This window comes from Apteryx rowi, unplaced genomic scaffold (assembly GCF_003343035.1).
Source record: "Apteryx rowi isolate R43461 unplaced genomic scaffold, aptRow1 scaffold_153, whole genome shotgun sequence".
Taxonomy (NCBI): Eukaryota; Metazoa; Chordata; class Aves; order Apterygiformes; family Apterygidae; genus Apteryx; species Apteryx rowi.
The window spans coordinates 1,123,041-1,144,591 of NW_020447786.1; the positions used below are offsets into that span (position 1 = coordinate 1,123,041).

The 21,551-nt window shown below is 36.8% G+C and overlaps 1 protein-coding gene across 3 annotated transcripts in view; it reads left to right on the forward strand.

The window, feature by feature from the left end:
- The window catches only part of SS18 (SS18, nBAF chromatin remodeling complex subunit), a 43,847-nt gene that overhangs the window by 291 nt on the left and 22,005 nt on the right, over window positions 1-21,551 (forward strand). For all 3 annotated transcript variants that reach the window (XM_026059170.1, XM_026059171.1, XM_026059172.1), the window contains exons 2-4: window positions 2,993-3,069; window positions 4,149-4,233; window positions 17,896-18,049. In XM_026059170.1, coding sequence (XP_025914955.1) covers window positions 2,993-3,069; window positions 4,149-4,233; window positions 17,896-18,049 — 316 coding nt within the window. The remainder of the gene's footprint in view (window positions 1-2,992; window positions 3,070-4,148; window positions 4,234-17,895; window positions 18,050-21,551) is intronic.

The following is a 21,551-nucleotide window of genomic DNA, read 5'->3' on the forward strand; positions in this document are numbered from 1 at the left end:
GTGGGGTGGGCGCGGGGCTGCCCCGCTGCGCTCTGGCACTTGTTCCGGGGCCGCGGCCGCGGGGCGGTGCCGCCCACGGGGGTTCGCGGCGCGGGGGCGTCCGCGAGGGGTGGGGCTCGTGGAAGGCCGCGCGCGGGGAGCGCGAGGAACGACCGTTGCCCCGGCCACCCCCCAGGGGGACACGGCCCCGCGCCGGCTGCGAGCTCGCCCGTGACGCCTTCGTCCGGCGCCCTGGGGAAATGGAGAAGTCGGCCAGGTCCTTCCTGTGAGTGGCGCTTACCAGTCACTCTTCAGTTCTGCTGTTGCTAAAGTCCTTCGTGAACTTGATCTCTTCCTCCGTGGGGTGAGCGGGGGCTACCATATTTGGCCTGCCTGATAGGACCCCCCCCCCAAAAAAAAAAAAACCCAAACAACCCAACCAAACGAACTCTAAAGTGTTATTATGGGGGAAGGCTATGATTAGAGCTGATGACAGGGACTCGGGATGTGTCCGTTTAGGTCCCTGTGGGAGGAAGCAAGCTAACTCTCCAAAACAAGGAGAGAAAGTGTATTTAGGACTTGTAATAATTAACACTGTGTCGTATTGGGGGACGCAGAAGAGCACATTCAAGTTTGGTGGTAACTTTGTAGCCTTTAGAAAATTAACTTTAGACTCTCACTGTCCTCAGTTTAAATTGTGATGTGAAATCTGTTCTGTTTATGGCTATCAGCTCCTTCTGTAGCAGGAGGTGCCTTTCAGGTAGATATAGCCAGCAGCTAATTTATTAGAGGATAAGGGTGTCAGCAAGGTGTCTAAGTTTTAGGGATCAGGATCTCAAAGAAGACCTCAGAGTTAGGATGCAGACCTGTGTAGCAGAAGTCGTCGATGCTTGAGAAGCGTAGCCCAAAAATACATGCCCACTGGGTGGAGAGCTGCCTACAGGTAGTTAGTAGAGACTTCAGCTCACTGGGATGCATTTAAAGAATGTAGACACTTCAGGATTTTTCTTTTGCTGTAGGCTTACCATTAATTTGATGCAGCCATGCTTGCAAAATCCTAGTATAGTTATAGCTGACAAGTTTTTGTAGTGTTCCTAAGCTGTTGGAAGCCTTGGAGGTGTCTTCATCTGGCTGGAAACCTAGATTCTTTCTTGGTGGTAGGTGTTTACAGTTCTTTCAGAGAACTGTTTCAATTCTTTATCAGCAACTGCCTGATGAAAATTATATAAAACAGTGCCTGCAGCCTAGTCTAGGCTACAGTTGTATTCCATCTTACTTGCTTTATTCCTGACCCTAGAATTCTTTTTTTTCTTTTTTTTCTTTCTTTTTCTCTCCAAAGAGGTCTGGCTTATCTGGTGGGCGGAGGGGGAAAGAAAATGGTATCATCTAACTGGCAGTCTGATGATCTGCCTATCCTTAAGTATGTGCTGTCTTCTGCTAGAAGATGGGAAGCATTCTGATGAGAGTCTTGATCCAAGGCTTCCTTTGCAAGTGTGCTGTTAGACTTATATTTGTCTATGTATATACTTGCTCCTTTTTACTTCATTTTTCTGGTGAAAATAGCCACTGTATTTCTTACAAAACTGGGTGTTAGTACATGTGAAGTGTCTGTGTATGAATGTGTCTGCAAGCCCCTTTAGAACATGGAAGTACAACTTTGCCTAGTTTCTGGAGCTCAGAGTGTTGTTAAAAGCATTGTGGTGCTGTGTCCATAGCTTATGGACGCTTTTTCCAGGTCTAGCAATTTTAGGCAAGGATAATTGCTCACTGACCATTTTGGTGAATTACTGGTTTGAATTTAGAAAGACTTGTTTGGTTTGTTGGCTTGTTTGTTCTTACGTGAATGTAACTCCTGAGTGGACTGTGTGAGGTTTCGGACTCTGTACCTTTTTCATAGTAAAGATAGGTTATTTGGGAGAAAAAAGAAATATCTTTCTCTTATAGTTTTTTTTATTATTATTATTATTTTACATTAGATTCCTACAGAGTTGGGGATGATGTAATTATGGTGTCTGTGCTTCCCTTTCAGAATCATGAGCCTGCTGGTTAATTTTGGCCATGTTTGGAAGAAGGAAGATAATTAAGATTCTACCAGTTTTTTGAAATTCAGCAGCTGGGAAAGAAATCTAAACTAGCCCTCCACTGAGGGCAAAACGCAGGGAAAAGTTGATGTAAAATTTTCCTTTTGGTAGTAAATTTTTTGTTTAGTTCAGTTAACTTGGATAATTTAGCAGGTAGCTCAGATTAGCCGTAGTTCTGCTGTCTCTTGTCTGACCAGAGTGCAGGAGAGTGATTAGAAGACGTATGGGGGAGGGGGAATGTGCAACTCTAAGAGACCAGAGTATATTATTTTTCCTGTTTGTGGAACTTGGCAATATCTTGAATCTTTTTGTAGAAAGCAATGAGATCTACAACTTCTCATGGTTAAGATTTTTTTTTTTCCCCCCAGAATGGTAATTCACAGGTTTTCATATTTCTGAACAGTTCTGAAGTATAATACAACTATTGCGCCAGTTATAGACTATTTATAAAGTGCAGTTGGGCTAGAGACTCTTAGTATAAATACAGCCTTTCCCATGCATTTCCTTGAAACAAGGGCTATCTAGTAAGCTCAGCTGCTATCTATAGCCTTTCAGTACCTATTAGTAAATTTTTGAACAGCTACAGGCTTTAATAGGAGACAGGAAATTCAGGACATAAATTTTTAAACAAGTTTCTGGGTAGAGATCAAACAAACTGAAGATTTTGAAAACTTCATAAGAACATGGTGTAGAACAAGTGTAGATATTTGAATGGAAAATCTTCAGATACGTAGCTATAGCAGTGACTTGAAACCCTTCAACTGAAAACTGAGGGGGAAGATGGTAGCAAAAGAGGTTCTTAAATAGAGCTTTTTAGAACACTTGCTTTAAAAAAAAAATCTCTGACAAGAGGAGCAAGACTCAAACTCATCTTCAGTTTCTTTCCATAAAGAACGTGAAACTTATTCTAAACTTCTTCTTTGTCATTTCAGATGTTGGATGAAAATAACCATCTTATTCAGTGTATAATGGACTATCAGAACAAAGGAAAGACATCTGAATGCTCTCAGTAAGACATTAATCCAAATCTACTGTGAACTGGGTGAATTTCCATCTAGACTGCAATTCTTGATTTGTTTTGTCCATAGGAGAACTATGCTAGTATGAATATGAAAATATTGCTGCAGATATTATATTTATGATTTATTTTGTTTGCAATATGACTATCACTTCAGTCACTGAAAAGTTGTAACTTGACTACTGCAAGTTGATAGTGTAATGACTCTTATGGGGACTGCATAACCAAAATGTAGAGACTTTTTTCACCTGTATCGTAACTACAGTTTGGGAAGGAAGTAATTTATTTCTCAAACCTTCGAAGATAACATAGTGTAAGATACTATAACATAATATTTGGACAAATATTCCATCATGTGCTAGATGAGACATCACATTAGGGCTCTTGAGTCCCTTCTTAAGATGACTGGTGGTCTGTGGGGGGCAAAAGGTAAGTATTTTTGTTTTAAATGAATGTTTTTGTTGATAGGAGTAGGGTGTGGAACAGGTTTGCATATAACTTGATACAGTAGCTACATGTCCATAATCTGCTCCTGCTTTGAAGGTTATTCTTGCAAATGTGAGCTAGATGTCCTGGGATGTAGTTCTGTAGCAGAAAAAAGGATTCCATAGCAAATCTTCAAAGCTCAGGGTTCTGTTAAAATGTTTGTGCTGTTCTTGGTCATGATTTACATAAGTGTATGATATCTTGCATCTGGGGACATAATAAAAGGAGCTGTCTTGTAGTGCTTGTGATACAAACTGTACCAAACAGCCACACACACTCGTACAATCTATATATCTCCTGGTGATTTAGGTTGGGGCAGGAAGTGAAATAGGTGAGAACACTGCATTAGATTTTCATAGAAAGATATAGCCACAGTTTTGACAACTCTTTTCTACAGAGAAATTGTCAAAAGCTGGGCAATAGGGAAGTGTTACTAAAGACAAAGGATTCCTAAATGTTCTCGTGTGTCTCTTGAACCATGTTTCACATAGGTAACTTTATTTACATGCGTAGAGTTGAGTACATTCTAATATTACTGTATTCTTGACTTCTTAAGATCTGTCTTGCTTTGTTTATTTTGATAGATACCAGCAGATGCTGCATACGAACTTGGTTTACCTAGCCACTATAGCTGACTCCAACCAGAACATGCAGTCTTTACTACCAGCAGTAAGTACAAAATACTATAAAGCAGTCTTTACTACCAGCAGCAAGTACAAAATACTATAAAACTAGGGGAGTGGATTTCATTTGGGTTCCTGACAAAAAAGGTGCTTGAGGTACTGACTAAACATTTAGCCTAAGATTTACTGTACACTGAGTACAAGGTGGAGTCTTTTTTCATCCAGTGTTTGGAGTCTAGTAATCTCACTGCTTGTGTCCTTCTTGCTCACAATCTGATCTGCTTAACTGAAAACTGATATTTTAGATTAAACACACAGTGCACAGGTTATCTAGCCTGCCTCATAGATAGTCTCCATCATTTTTTTTCTCTACTAAGAACTCTCCTGGTGTGACTCTTCTCAGTCAGCCCCTACAAAAGTATTCTGGTTTATCTATTATGCTGTGGAGCTTAGGAAAAAGGTTTTTTTGGCTGGAGTATTATCCATTTTTTAGCCTCAGTGGAATGAGGTAGGTAAATCTCTATCAACTTTGTTTTAGTCTCTAAGTGAGCCTCTTCAAAATCCTTTGCCTTTCTGTAGTATCAGAAAGCAACCTTTTTAAGGAGGATAGTGATAATACGCAAAAAGTAAGGTTATGCAGGCTCATCTTGAAGCGCTGCATAGCTTTACAAGTTAAGCATTTTTTTGGATAATACTTGCTGGTTTTCTTTAATTTGCAATTTCTCTGGATTTCTGAAGCCCTTATTTTATAAAATACCAACCATTAATTTTTCCCTTTCCCTTGCTCATCTTATAGAGCAGTAAGGAAAGAGACAACAAATGTTAAAATAGCCTGTTATCTGTTTGTCTTGTGTGTTAATCAGAAAGATTGGGGGATTTATGAGTAACACTAGGAAGTTCTTTGTTTTTGGTAATAAGACTTTTCTTGAATTAATGTAGTCTTAATTCATTTCTGTAATATGAAACTAAAAAGAGTCTTTAAAACAACCATTTCTGTATACTAGTTTTCACCAACTGAAATTGAATTACTTTTTCTTTGGTCTCTGGAGAAGTGTTCTCCAATCATTGCTACTAGTGAAGCATCCTTTCAAGTTGGTACCTCGAGGACTATAGAAACAGTGCTTCATTATGTCCAACCTATGTTCCTGTAGAGGCTTCTCTTATAAATCTATCCTTGTAGCTTGATTGGGGTTGATGGTGGGGAACCTTTAAGAGGGTTATGTGTATTATTCAACTAATATGTTTTTGGAGGTTTAATTCATATCCTGGTTCTGATGACAACTGGAAATGAATTTGACCTTATCCTAGTCCCTGGTGGACAGCTCTGTTTACACAGTTGAGTGTGGTGGCACTCTCTCCTTAAGAGAAAACACAGATGGGGCCAAGAAGGACTTTTGCAGATCAGGACTGAAGTGTATTTCTGATCTTGTATGTAAGGAAGATTTCACAGTAGTGGGAAAATGGCACATTATTTCTTCTTTTTTTGATAACTGTTTCCCCCAATGGATTAGGGGAGGCAGAAAGGAAAAGGTAATTTCTTCGTTACTTTCTTCTAAAATAAAATACAAGACCAAATTTGGATGTTCAGTTGTATCTAAGCATAAACACTCTGATCTACCAAGTCAAATCTTTGAAGATTTGCCTGAAATGTGATAACTTAATCAGATAATCAAAACTATTTTGTTGGTTTTCAAGAAAATTACTCTTTAAAGTTGCTATCTTATTTAACTGTAGCCAGAAGAACTTTGGAATGTGTGAGCTATTGCCTTTTCAGTGTAAGATGCAATTGCTTCAAACTCTTTCCCTTCTTTGGTTTTCTGTTTGAGAACTGATGAGGTCAAAGCTGACTTTGAGGTATTAGGTTACAGTTCACCACTCTTCTGTGGCAGCTGTTGTACAGTCTTACTAAACTCAAGGCAACAGTTAAATATGGAGCAAGATACTGTGTGTGTAAACATTTACTATTTTTAATAGTAAAATATAGTACACCAAGCTTGTGGTATTACCACTGCAGTAGCTTCTCATATAAATTAAGAGGGCTTTATTCTGGTTAGCTTCTCTAACATTAGAGTATGTCTGATCTATTCATATCTGGAAGGTTGTTCTCCTAGTAAACTATACTTCTTAAATTCTAAAGTTCCCTGAAAGTGTATTTATCTGATTAAAACCAGGACAAGATAGAACTTAACTATTACTTTTTATAGAATGTTTTATGGATGACAAACTGAAGTTAAAATGAGAATTCTATTGTTAAGGTAGCATTCATGCTGAACAACAGAGCTAAATGCTCAGGTGAATGAATGTTTTTAATATAACCAAAAATGACTTGGACCTAATGGTACTTTGTTGTGTCCTTTCACAATAGYCCTTAGGCTTAACACTTCATATTGTTGGGAAAAATGCTTGTAGTATGCTCTCCCCCACATTTTCTTTCTATCTTATACCAGCTTGTTACTGCCTCCTTCCTGCCTTTTGTATTGAACATTAATGTGGATGTTGAAATATTCAGCTTCTGTGCCACTGGCCATGTCTCAGAACGGGCTATACTAATAAAATGACTGTGCATCCTTTTTGAAATAAAGTGCAGTGTTGCCTGTAGGGAATAAGATAAATCTTGTGCTAAACAGCAATATAGTGAATGAACTATATTGTGCACAGAAATGCTTCTGAAAGGGGCCTGGAACTGAGGAAAAGGGGAACGGCTAAAGTAAGCATTGCAAACTGTAGGGGAAAAGAACTAGAAAGACCTTGTTGGAGTTTCAGTGTTATAACAAGGCTCATGTTGTCTTTGTATGCATCGTAAATGTTCAATATTAAATTATAACTCCTGTGAGAAGAGGCCTTCCATCACGTCAGAAGACAAAAGAAGTGGGGAGTGAACTCCGTAACTCAACCAGTCTCTTCTCAGCCGTGCTTTTCTCAGCATTGCTAAGGGTGGGCCTGTCTTGGAGCATTTTTGGATCTTTACTGGATAAGGGTAGTGGTGTAAGTCAGCATGTAAAATTGATACAACTTTTTGCTGCCTCTTACTGAATTTTGGCAGGTATTCTGTTTCTTGGAAAGCAGAGGAAATAAGAGTCTGTTTACCACAACTGTATGAGATAAGCTGCCCAAAAAGGCCTTACATAGTGAGGAATACAACACTTTAGACTTCCAACTGTGCTGCTTTTGACACTGCAATCTGAGAAGCAATAGCAATATGTTATTCTACTTGAATTGCAGAGAATAAAGATGCAATCGAAGGTGGTTTCAGAGACTTACTAGAGAATCCACAGAATAGCTAGTAAAGTAGTGTGTGTGTGTGTGTGTGTGTGTGTGTGTATTTCCAAATGAAATCTAAAATGGCAAAACAGGCATCTTATCCTCCTCTGACCATTGTTTAGTTTTTATGTTCTCTTAAGAGATAGTGGCATTAGAAAGCCATCTCAAAACTTTGAGTGACAATAGTTTTTTTGTTTTTTTTTTTCTAATCTATTTGTTCTTCCTCTTCCCAATGCTTCTTCATTTTGCCAAATGGCAATGATGGTCCCATGACTATCACTTTATTGGAAAAACTAAAGGGGAGTTTTTGTCCTACACTTGSTTTTCCCCCCCCCCCCTTCATTTTGGCATTGACTTTATAACAGATAAATATGGAGCTGTGCAGAAATTACTTTCTTTGGAACACTTTTTGTAATTAAAAGAAAAGGTGATTCTTTAGAGATTGTCTTTCTCTTACTGATAGAAGTCAGGTTTCATTGTGTCTGTGGAGCACTTGATTTCAGTGTGTATTTCAAGAAGCTAATGAAAATAAATGCATACAGTCATCATTCACTTTTATAATGTGCCAGTTTTCTACTGTTCTGTTAAAACTGCCAGTCTCTTCCAGCAGCAAGGTAAACTATGTATGTGACGTGACTTACAAGAAAACTCATTGTATCTGAGTTGTGGAAAAATGTGCACACCTTATTATACTGTTTTTTCATTTCATAATATTGGAAAGGTTATTAATAAAATACTGAAAAGTGAGTGTTTTTTTGTTTTTGAGAGAGGAGTTTTTTTGTTTTTGAGAGAGGAGTTTATCTCTTGAAACTAATGCTCTTTGCAGGACGTGTGTTGTCCCTTCATGTATATCATTCCCCAAAACTGTCATAAAGACTAGAGCAGAATCCTTGCCATTATATTTACAAAATACTTTTGTAAGCAACACAATATTAAGTACACCGAAAAGCTGGTTGTTTCCAAAGTATCTGCTTCCAGAGGTAAAATCATTAAGCATCATAGCCAGAACTTGACTAATAAAGTTTGCTTCAGGTTCCTCAATGGAAGACGGTTTATTTTAGCTAAATAGCTGTAGAGTTCAGATGGCTAAATGGGTGTCATAAGATTGGTTTTACTTAGTCAAGTCTCATGTGATCTTAGTATTTCAGTGGCATTAAAAAGCCATTGCAAAACTTTAAGTGAAAATAGATTTATCTACTCCATCTGTCTCTTCCCTCCCTGATACTTCTTCATTTTGCCAAATGTCACTTAGTACTTTTGAAAAGGGCAATGTTTAATCTACAGTTTTAATGTAGTTGTGACATGATTTAGAATATGTTAGTTTATAGAAACAGTTCAGAGTCTTAGGAATTGAACAATACAAAGGTTTTTATGTTCAGAATAAGTATATACACACACACACCAATCAAATTATACTGATATAACTTGAAAAAGCAAGATGGCATACAGAAAAGAGATCTCTTGCTATTAAAATTTGAGTTGTATTCTATTTGTAAAATTTCTTTTTAAAGATGGGAATCCTAACTGTAATAAAATTCTTGTCTAGTATGTACCAAGTTACCTGGGAAAGTCTGATCTTTATGATAGTATAGGAGAAAATCTGTTAGTCATATCTGTTTTCCTGCTCGTTGCAGCTGGCATCAGTCTTTAAGTCTCTGGCTTAATTCTGTGTACAGTGAATGGTAGGGTAAACATTGATTAAATTATTTTAAAAACGCAAAGTTGTACCTTATAGTGGATGCTGATGTACACATAGTAGTACATTATACTGGATGCTCAGCATTAGTTTTTCAGAGCACGTCTGCACCAAATTCAGTTCTTCTCAACTGTTTGTAACCTGAATTAATAGAGAACAGGGAGTAAAAGAAACATTGAATGTTACCTGTCAAGAAACAAGTGAGCTATTAGTCAGCTGAGCATGAATTTTGAAGAAAAGCTGCTTTTGTTAAATGTTTGATAAACAGTTTTCAAAAAGCATAATGTCTAAAAGACTCCCCCCCAAGAGAAACATTAAATGGGAGATGATGACAGGAGCACAATGTGAGTTAATATTTTTGAGAAAGGGAGGGAAGGTGTTGAGGTGTACCTGCACAACATGGTGGATATGAATCTGAGGAAGAATTCTAGAACACATCAGCATCAGTGCTTGTCTTCTTTAAAACAAGTAATTTGGCTGCTTCTGTTTGTTGTTGGGTTTCACATTAGAATAGCTTAAAGAAAATAATGATTTTCCTGCTCTTTGAATGAGAGGCAAGTGAAGCAACTCTACTTGATGTGGTTAAAAGAACTTAAGTTTTGTGTTCCTGTATTGTTCTTACAAATTACCTAGCCAGTGCAAATCTATAGCTGATAAAAGCTAACCTTTTTGTGCCTACATTGTTCCCAAAGAACATTGTTTCTTAAATTTTTTCTTTTTCCAACTCTTTTTATACTCTACCTTTCTCATTTGCTATGTTTATTTCATGCTCTGTGAGCAAGAAACACAAGGGGTAAGCCTCCTTGGATAATCTCTCTAGCCCACAGTTTGGCCATCTTTGTTGCTAAAGAATAAGAAATCTGTGGTGTCTAGGTTTGTACTGTAATATCATACTGTAATATCATTCATTATTCTAAAATTCAGCATTATCACTGTGTTGCAACGATCTCAGAGACTAAGCACTTTGAACAAGATGGTAAATAAGATTTTTCCTGAAGTTTTACAGTATTACAGGTCTGTTAGAGATGAGATATAATTCTTTATTGCTGTCAATAGCCTGATTCTTAGGTATGGCGGTAATAACCAGTTGTAAGAGCAATGCACTATGATCTAGCTATATAAGCTCTTACGGAGAGGTCTAGTGTGTCTGTATCAACTAATTGTCTTTGCTCCAAGGCCACAGGTAATCTTCTCTATCCATTTTCTTTGCTTGAGGCTTTGGATGCCATGTGACTTCTGGCCTCTCAGTGAAAACTGTAATTCCCTATGCCTTCATCATAAATAAAAATGTAACTGAAAGAGAATTAGTTTTACAACTAGCTAGTCAGGTTTATTTATTTTATTTTATTAAGCAGAGGATGGAAGAAAATACATTAGTCACAAAACTCAGGAAACTGCAAAATTTCTCATTACAGGAAGGATAGCCTGTAAAGTTGTCAGCAGTGCAGGATTTTTAGAAGATTTGAAGGCATGACAACCAAGTTTCCTATGAATTAAGTTTAGAGGGTTGTTCCTCCCCTAGCCCGTTTGTTGAATCTCCATAGCCACACCAGTCTTTATGTTGATACGCCTCTTTTGGGGCCAGTAGAGTCTTCCTGCTCTAGCAAAAGAGAATTAGGTACACTGCCTTTTTTTTTAAAGAATTTTCAGACTGGACTCTCAATTTACACTTGTGTGCCATGGTCTTACAATAAAAATTGCTTTTCCGAGTTGTTCATTTTGCTCCAGAGAGGCTGAAGTGAAGACTTTTAAATGCTGGGGAGAAGTTTGGCTGTTGTTTGACAAGATTTCTTTCTGTTTCTTTTTTTTCTTTCTTTCTTTTTCTGATAATGGTTATGCTGACATAAGCAGTGCTGTACTCTCATCCGCTGCAATTCTGCTGTGTCATGTTTTAATGTTGCTGTATGATGAACCAGTGCAGGCTAATCGTGTGTGTTGGGGAGGGGATTTTCATTCTAGATTAGTTCTGACTCACTGCAGGGCTATGTAAACAGCTGTGTTGGGACAGCTGAAAGGATGGAACTGGGAAAGGGAGAGTGGCCGGAGAGAGCTTCTTGAATCAGCACTTCCACTGAAAGACATTCTCATCAGAATATGTTATTTTAAGGCATTAGCATGTTAGGGGTGATTTTGCAGACCACCAGTGTACTCCACTTTGAATAAGAGGATCAGTAAGCTATTTTGCATGTAGTGCTAATCTTGTACGTCCACATGGGGAGCTAGTGCACTGTACACAAAAACCCTACTTTTACTGCCCACTGACTTTTGTGGCTATTTTAGTAATTAGTAAAAATAATGGGCAATTTGATTAATTTGATGCTCTAAAATGTAATCCTTTCATACCTGAAGATGTGATTTGACTCTCTGTAGTCAAGTACAGTATCTGTAGAATAAATTTTGTCTTGTTTCTGTTTTGCTCTAGACAGTTTTCTGAGAGAGCAGTACCAGGCAGTCTTGTAGCACAGATGCAGTTTATATGGATGCAAGTCCTTTCGCCTGTACAATTTTGCTCTTCCCCCAATGAAATGCACTGAAGGCATCTTAAAAGCTAAAGCAGGAGATACACGGTTGTGGAACAGAAGGCTCCTCTTTTGATTATCTTGACAAAAATGTCACCAAATTTAGAGATTCTCCAAATTACTTCTCCCAAGAAAATATTCAAGATCATTTTGAAAACAAAATGAACTGCCTTATGGGGCAGTTGCAGAACACCTCTGAATTTGTCTAGTTTCTATAGCTGCGTGTTCCCCAGGTGAATGCCCACAGTTACTTATTCCTTGTCTCTCTCAATAAAATCATCTGAACTTGTACTGGATTTTTTAACCTGCAATTTAAATCATCTCTAGTGATATCAAGAGTTAAGAATTGTATGTTACTACTTTTTAAGTATTGAAAGAGCTGTTGCTATGTGGACATTAACAAGTATTTTAGGGTTAAATTTTCTGGTTATTAACGTAACGTCAAAGAATAGCCAAACAATGAAATACTTTTATACAGTCTGTTGTACAATTTGAAACAATTAAGGATTCTAGTTTACTCTTTGGACAAAATGTTTTATTATTTACATTATGAAATATCTTAACATTTTGTTCAAATAATAAATCAGAGTTCTTTTTGCTTTTGAAGGTATTAATATAAAGGGAGATTTAGAAACTGGTTGTCATTCTAAATTTAGAATTCCTTACTGCTAGTGTCACAACTGGTACTTCCAGCAGTGAGAGCACAAATTACATTTGTAATTAAACTTCCCTTTTAGACATGATTGTAAATGCTTTTCACACAGAAATCTTCCTCCACCCCCAAATGCCACTTATTCTGAGAATTGATACGGGTTGCTTATCTTTTTCTTTTAAGATATTTTCAGTACAAGAATATCCTGCTCCTTATAGAAGAAGAGACATAAACCAATTAAATATATCTCACCTTTTTCAAATCTCAAAAACGTATTCCTTTATGATCTTATTTCCTGCTCTGACACCTCAGTAAGTACTCTGCAGGTGCCATCACCACCTATCAACAGACAACTGTTCTCTGAGACTGGGACAAGGGCTGTGATATTAGCAGTTGATTGCAGGGCGAGGTACCTCCTGGGATGGGATATTTTGCTTTGCAGAAAATTTTATTTGAGAAATGAAAACAAAGATGATTAAATCCTGAGTTTGAGTATTTCTCTACTTCTGGAAAGATCAGAAAGGCTTTTATGTTTGCATTGCCTGTAGCTTTTAATTGTTACTCTGAGAGAACTGCAGGAAAATTATATTTGTAATAGTATATTTAAAATATTTATTGCTATTTATATTGATTAGGAATAGTGTGTTTTAGTTTGTTTAAAAATATTTCCTGTCTCTTACATTTTTACAGCTTTAAGATTTTGACTACTGAGTTGGTATTCCACCTGGGTTTTTATAGCAATGGATATTCCATAAACAAATCTTTTAACCTGCTATTGATGGCAAGCAAAATCTGATAATTTAAACTAGGGCGGAGAAGAGATAGTACATGAAAATTCCAGATGCACAGTTCCACCATGATAAACCATGTTTTTGTTTGCTCTCTTGCTTCTGATCTATTCTATTACTTCAAAGGAAAACCTTGAAAAAGTACAGTATGTCTATTGTTTTCAGTGTATACTTACAAATGACTTTTTGGTTTAGTAGGATTTTCTGTTTGCTGAAAATTATCAGTTCAAATTTAATGTTTACTTTTCTTTGAGATTTTTTTTTCCAGTCATAATTGCAGGTCAATTTTAGTCTCCCCAGTTTAGCCTTCCAGAGTTAGGAAAAATAGCTTATAATTTTTTTTCATGCTCTGATAAATTTTAAAGGCTCATAGTGACTAGAAATTGCAACCTGTGTATTTGGGGAAGAGAGCCAAAAATTAAAGGTTAGCAAGTGAAGCTGTATCTAACTCTGAGCTTACATTTAATTAATTTACTTTTTTAATGATAGTAGAATATTATTATTTTTTTATTTCATAATGGGAACAAAATCAGCAGTGATTTTAATTTCCATTCCTTTCTGTCGCTCATTCTGCAAGAAGAAGTAGCTTTTTCTCTTTTTCTGTCAACCTGACTGCCTTTGGATGTAGTCTCATCCTTCAAATTTAGATCGAGTGAGTAGGATTCATGTTGGGTCACTTTGCTTTTGAAAAACGGTGTGGATTTTCTTCTGTTTTTTAGCATTTGGCTTTTGAATATTGTGTGGTCAATTTGTGTTTTAAAAAATCTGTTTATGCTTAGTGCATATTACTGGAGATAGCCAATTTCCATAACTTTTATAAAGAACAAAAAAGGTTAAATGACACATTTTTTTCTGTAATTAAAGAAGATTTAAAAGAAGTTCATCACCTCTAAAAGCCTGCATTAACTCTGATAAAAACAGGGAAGTTGCCATTTTAAATCAAATTTTTCTTTTTTTCTTCTGGCTGTGGCCAGTAAAAAGTACTCTGGAGGAATTTCACTAGACGATAAATTATATCAGCAGGAGGCATTTGCTTTTAATTACTCTCAGGTAGTGATTGGTTATGACCCTTTATGACCCTAGCATGAAGGCTTAAAACGCACTTTAAAAATATCCTAATACAACTCTATTTTTATTGCATATATGTATGTATAATTATTTCTGAATCCTATTTAGACCTTCTTCTAGTGTCTTGTGTTGATGAATTCCTCAGGTTTATGTGATTTTTGTGGTGTCTTATATGTTTAATGTTATTCCTCAATTTATTGACTATGCCSTTGGGGTATTTTGTTGTTCAAGCATAAATTGGATCATCTACTTTTTCTCTGTATCATACGTTAAATTGTATTTCTGTCATATCCTCTTATGTTTGGTTCCTTTCTATTTAAAAAAAATGTCCTTTGCAACTTGGTTCACGTGAAAGATATTTGAATTCTCGAGTCACTAGGTGCTTATCTTTGGAATCCTTCTGCTTGTGCATTTTTTTTTCCGGTAGCTTTCCCAAAACTGAACATATATCAGAAATACCATGGCATTTTATTTCTTATATTTGTACCTCGCTTTTGATGTAACAAGCACTGCAAACAATCAGAAAGAGAACATACATATTTTGAATAGGTGGTGGTGGTGGCAGGGGGGAGGTTGTATTTTGTTTTCCCACCAAACTGGGTCATGGTCAATTCTTTTTTCAGATTAGTTGCAATGACAGTAGAATTCTAAGGGAGAGAGGAGTGTTCAAAATCCAGTGTAATTGCCTTATATTTATCCGTGTTGAATTTCACCTAGCATCATTCTGCTTATTCTTTCTTCCATAATTTTCAATTATTAACATTATAGCATCTTCAGATGTTGACATTTACTAATAAATATTTCCAGGAAACCTTCATGTGTTCCTTTATCCTTTGAGCTTAGCATGAAGTTATTGCTTATTTCTTTCCTTTAGGCAGTTTCTGATCAATGAAAGTGTGTAGCCCTGGACAAAGTATTTTCCAAAAAGTCTTTGTCAAAAAACTTTTATCAAAAAGTTTTTGTTAAATTTTTGCATATATTTTTGAAAAAATCAGATTAGTAAGATAGAATGCCATTTATTGGCACATCACTAACTTGTCTTTATCTTCTATTGCTTTTGGAGTTTTATAATTCTCTAATTATTTTGATCAATTTACTTGCAGCTTGGAGAACAATGCCCTCAGATTTGTGATTCCTAGAATTCATCCTACTGTTTTATTTTTAAAAAGAGCTTCAGTGTTTGCTGCCTTCCAGTCATCTCGTGGAGTAGTTTATTTTGAAGAAAGGTTGTGTATGTTAGCAGTCTGGACCTTTTTCTTGCATTTTTTTCTGGAATCTCAAATGGTTTCACACTGGTCTTAGGAGTGTTCCCATATCCAGAAGCTCCTCATGCTTATTTTCTGATAGTGCCTTTTTTTGTCCCCTTAATTGCTCCTTCCTTTCCCATGTAGTTCCCAGTGGTTCTTGAAGTCTCTTGCAGGTTTTTGTTTTAATGTAATTTTTAGAATAGTTAGTGGGTTTTTTCTGTCCTTGAATGTTTGGTCTGTGAATTCTGTCTTTGATACCTTTAGTGTCTAACTCAGTGTTTAACCAATACATATTTAGAAAACTTCCAGAATAAATTTAGAGCTGGAAAATATAGTTTTGTCTAAAATAGTAATTGGAATTTTTTTGTATATCTTCCCATGCATAAGGGTACAGGCATGTTCATAACTTTGGCAATTGCACCTGCAAAAAACCTAGGTATGACCTAATATTTTTTAGTACTTTACAGCATTTCTCATTATCAGCATGTGTGAGCAGTGGATTTACTGATGACTTATAATTGAAGTCTGACTAAGAAATTCACCTTAGTTTTGAAAAGTTAACAGGAAAATACTGGCATGGTTTGTTCATTCCGGCTTGGTTGTTTTTTGGCTCTGCTCTGTGCTGAAACTGGGCTATTGTTCCACTCTGAGCTCTAGCAATTCATGTAGTAATACCAAGTGCGTATTGGTTTGCTAGTATTTCAAGAAATGCTCATTCTAAAAGAAAATGAAAAATAATCCCTCAGTTTTATTTTCACTTGTTTCTCTGTGCATCGGTTTTAGATAATTCATCAGATGCCAAAATAGGATGGTAGTAATCTTTTGAAGGTGAAAGGAAGCAAGGCCTAACTGGAGCGGCCTTTCTTCTCTCTTCCTGACTTCACTAGTGAAGAAAGATCAAGCAAAATGGAGCTGCATTTCATTCCTTATACTGTTCAGAGAGTAGAGCTGCCTTTTACCTTTTTTACTTTGTCCCACTTCTATTACAGGATGAGGAAGAAACTTGCTTATAAAAGGTCATTCTCTTCATTGTGGAGGAATGAAAGGGATTTAATAAGATAAGTCATCTCCCTCTTCCTGCTGAAGAAAAAGCCTTTCACTAACTTCTTGAGGATTTTTTTTAAAATATATCAAGGAAAATAATACCTTGAAGTGGCAGCCTCTTTTGAGAAGAAYGTTGAGAAAATAAATTAGTGGCTATAACACCATCACACACCCATTTGCCCTGGGAGGAGTGAGCACAGTCTCTGTATTACCTGCATGTATTAATGTCTTTGTTGCATATGTTGCCCTCTCCAAGGCAAAACAGGGATCCTGCTTTACACTCATTTTGAAGGAATTTTTTTTTTTCTACTCTGTTATGTCTTGTGTTTAGGAACCTCCTGATGAATAGGTATAGTTAAAAGGGGGACTAGACTAGAGAATAACCTGGGGTTTACCCCCTTGTTTCTTTCTGTGAAGAGAAATGTTGAAAAATAGACACATTATCTCACAGGAATGGATTTTGCATGAATAGTTTTGGCTTTTTGGAGAGGGTCTTCAAAAACCATAGACCTAGGCTTTCCCTGTTGCAGAGATTGTTTTTATTTCCTTGAAAGCTTTTGGCTAAGGTTTGTGAAGAGGTTAAGTACAGTCTCACAGGTGTTTTTAATAGGAAAATGAAACTACCGCAGTTTTTGTATCTCCTTACATTGCCCTGAGTAGAACCTAATAGTAAATTCCCCCTTGTATTTATTGTTTTTCTTGCTCTCCCTCTTTGAACTCTCAAGGTTATTCAGTTATTTTCCTCACAATTTCATTAGGAAATTTGCCAAAAACATCCTTTCTAGGCAGCTGTCTCTGGACCTTTGGAGGCCAGCACTAATGTGCTTCCAGTCTGTAGGGGGTGTTTGGCACAAAATTATGAACTAGGCCTTCAGTGCTTCAGGGGAGAGAAAAGAAGAGATCTCAAACATTTTACCACACCCAGGTGCAAATTTTTGCTACTCTATGAGCATTTAGAGGCTTTCATCTCTTGTTGTACCTGCTTTGTCCTGGTGCAAGGTCTGTTAATAGCAACAAATTGTTGATGTGAGAGAATTATAATAGAAGAGTTATTTTTCTGTTGAACAAATGTTGCTTTGAAGGAAAGCTTTTGTGTGTATGTGGGAGAGAGTAATTCTAGCAATCTTAAACTGTTTGGATATAATTTTTTAATGAGGCATTGATTTGTATTTTTTATTTTAAAGTAATGCTTGAAGGTGCTGTAGCATTGCCTGTGTATAATACTTCATGTAAAATTGATAGAAATATTAAATGTTTTGCCAAAATTAATATTGAGAGGAGTTAAATGTATCAGGAGAAAAAGCAAAAAATGCTTTTCAGTGCTTTCTTTGATATTCCACTTAACAATATAGGCAACTGCCGTACCATATGTACATATAATATATTTGTCAGACTAACTGCTTCTCTTGTTTGACTAAACTGTCTCCTTTCAGCCACCCACACAGAATATGCCTATGGGTCCAGGAGGGATGAGTCAGAGTGGCCCTCCCCCACCTCCACGTTCTCACAACATGTCTTCAGATGGTATGGTAGGTGGGGGCCCTCCTGCACCACACATGCAGAACCAGATGAACGGCCAGATGCCTGGTAAGTTTTTCTCCTCCAAGACATTAACACCAGCGTTGCTTAGCAACTGAAACGACATGGGGGCTCAAGGGATACTAGATTGTTGATGACAAAACTGCTTTGAATGCCCCCGAGTAGAAGCTCTCTTAGAGTTTGTTAGCTACAGAGCTACGTGACCTGTATTCAGTGTTTATCAGGCTGCCCTTGGGCTTTGATGTAGCTGACACACAGCATTCCTCTGATGAACAGAACTGGCTAAATTTAGTCTGTTTGAAACCATGCAGTACAGCTGGCTTTAGAAGGCTTATTGGAGAACGGTATTGGCCTGTGGCTGAATGTATACAAATCCTTCCATAAAAATACGATGTGAAATCATCATAGCTAAATAATTAAATAGTAATAAAATAGATATATCTTAAAGAGGACATTTCAAGCTTGAGTAAACTTAAAAAAACGAATCACTTTTATACAGAAAGCCATCCAGTTTCCACTAATCTTCTATGTTCTTTATTATTGAAGATGTTGAAATGGTAAGGGATTTGTAAAGAAATGGCCTCCAGATCATTGTTCGAGGTGTAAATTTTAAGTTAGTTTTTATGCCATCCTGTTTTGTAATAAAAAGAAAAGTGCTTGAAAAGTCAAAAAAACAAAGCAATGAAACAAGATGATAAAATTCCACATCGTACCAGCCTGGCTGTGGAGTAACTGCTCCCTTCAGCAGTCGTAGCAGAATGGAGGGAGCCCTGGAAAAGCTTGCTTCTTTATAGAGAGGCTGTTTTCCAGTATTTCCACTCATAAAGTCATACTGTCTACTTCGTGTGAATTGGCTTTCAACTTAAAATTGCATTTCTAGGATTCCTTTTGTTCAGGACCCCTTCACTTTTGTATATGGAGGAACTTTTCATACAAAAGCTCTTCAAGGTATTGATTCTTCCAAGAAGGAAAACTGTTGTCAAGGGATCTTTCAAAATTCACCTCTCAAATTCACAAGAATGAGCTCCATAGCAATAAACATAGTAAATCTCTATGGAAAATTTAAAATATGAAGTTAAAACTAAAACAATTGTTATAGTCTTCAATTTCCCTTCAAATCTTGATAAAATTGACCTGATAATGTTAGTGACAACTTTTCTGAGAAAAGTAGCTGAATAGCCTGCAGAGGCTGCATGCAACAACTATAATAAATGATCTAGAGAAGTTAGTTTCATTGTACATTTTGGTCATGGTCTGCATCTGGAAGTGGAAAGACCAATACATGCTGCTCCCTAAGTAGAGCAGAGGTATTCTGGTTGAGGAGTCTCCTATCCATCTAAGATCCATCATCTCCCGTGGAGAATAGCATTGCCTCTCACAGATCAGTCTCTTTGACCTTCTAGTGTAATCATGTTATTGTTATTATAATGATCTTTTCCAAGGAGAAGGATTACTAAGTCACAATGTGAGCATAATGACTTCACTGCAGAACCACAGCGGAGAAAAGTCACTGCTTAAACATACATATTTTGTAATTAGATAGAATAAGAAGAGAGCTCTTAAGAAAATGTGAAAGGTAAATAGATTTGTTTGGGTATTCACCTAGACAGATATTTAAATACAGTTTCCATCTACACTTTAATTTAGCCTTTCTTCCAACATATTCCCTTTTTTGAATGTCTGTTCCTTTCATTCTCTGTTTAAGGTTGTCTCTGAGGATGTGAAGATAAACAGCTTAAGATGAGGGTATCTCTAATATTGGGAAGGCATGCTATAATCATTTCATAGTTACACTCTGGAGAAGGGTAAACAGAATTGTCTTATTAAGGGAATAGCTAAAATAATTTTTTAAAGTGCCTGCTAGTTTGGCTGTACTTGCACCTTTCTGTATTTCATAGGCTTATACTTGTAATCATTTATTCTGTGTATGCATTTGCTTTCTGTTCATAGGACACTTACCATAAAATTATTTAGTTGCTTTTTAATGGAAGCTAGATACAAAACTTTAAATATCTGAAGAGATGATCTGTTCAAATAGAGCTAAGTCATTAATACGTAAACAAAGAGAATTCTGTGAAGACAACCAAGAGTTGACCTGCCTGGAAGAAACAAAATCCAGGTTTTTAAAAATACCAGCTAAGGAATTCTGGAAGGCCTCCTCCAAGTAGGGTATTCCACAGGCCTGACTGGCGGTGGAAGGGGTGATGGGAGGATTAAAATAGCTGTCTAGTCACAGTCAGTGTCTGAGTTGATTTAAAGTTCTGCCATAGACCTGTCCCCTTACCTAAAGGGCAAAGGATGATTTTTCTCTTTTTCTCACACTTGTGTTCTAGTTAATAAAGGGCTTGAAGTACTGCTGAGGCCCTTAATTGCATCCCTTGACAGACAAGTATCTGTATCCTCTTATCAGGGAAGGCAGTCATGACGGACCTTTTTCAGCCTCTAGTGGAGTTGAATCTTATCTATACCTGTGGCAGATTATGGCTTTAATCTGAAAAAAGACTTATTTGAAGGGTTACATTCATTGAGTTTGTGTAATTCAAAGTATGGGTGGTCTTGGTGTGGAAGATGATGAACTCGGCTGTACTGGTAGCAGGTTATTATCTGCCTGATTTCTTGAGCCTGTTTTATAATATAGATGTCCATATAGAAAGTTGAAAGGTAAGACTAGGTCGTAGGGTTCTGTAAAGGTCTTGGCACTGGTAACTGTCCTTCCTGAATAATAGGTGCTTATATGTTACCAACAAGTTTTCTGGAATTCTTCTTTTCCTTCTATGAATGTAGTGCCAAATGCATTTGAGCAGACTTATGACTTAGTCTCAAAGTCAGACGTTGTCCATAAGTGGTTAAGAGGCAAATGTTTTGCTGTTTACAGTCAAAAAAAGATATTTGTTCCACTAACTTTTATATAACACAGAATCTAATTAGTATAATGCATAAAGTAGTTATTTTAAAGACAGATATGCTCTTCATATTTCATTCATATTTTATTCTTCCTACTTCATTCATATTAAAAAAAAGTGTAATTGTTTTGTCCTTATGTGCAGGAGAACCTGATGAAGTATTTTGGCAAATTTTGTAATAAAAACATTACATCATGTGTCAAACTTTCTCTTACTGTTTTTCATTTGGAAGGTTTTCTTCATACAATAGTCTCAGCTTTTCCTGTCCTTGTCTCCCATATTCTTGCTAACAAACTTCTTGGTTTTGATCCCAGAACATGCACGTATAACATTTCCTCTTCTCTTTTGCATTGTTTTTTTTTTGGGGGTGGGGTTGTCTTCCCCATTTTGTTTCTTTTATTACTACTGGATATCAATAATTTCTTCACTTCTGTAAGGCTCTCTAAAATCTGTTATTGACAATTTCTTCCTTTAAACAAAAAGAAAATAAACACTCCCAGGTGCTGACTTTCTAGCACTAATCCTGTGTCCTCTTTTACTTTCTTAGGAAAGGTATTGAGCAAGTAGTCTTCTCACAGTCCTGTAATAATTTCTTGGCGCCCCAATCTGGAGCTTTTCTCCATCTTAGCTTTCCCTTAACACATTGA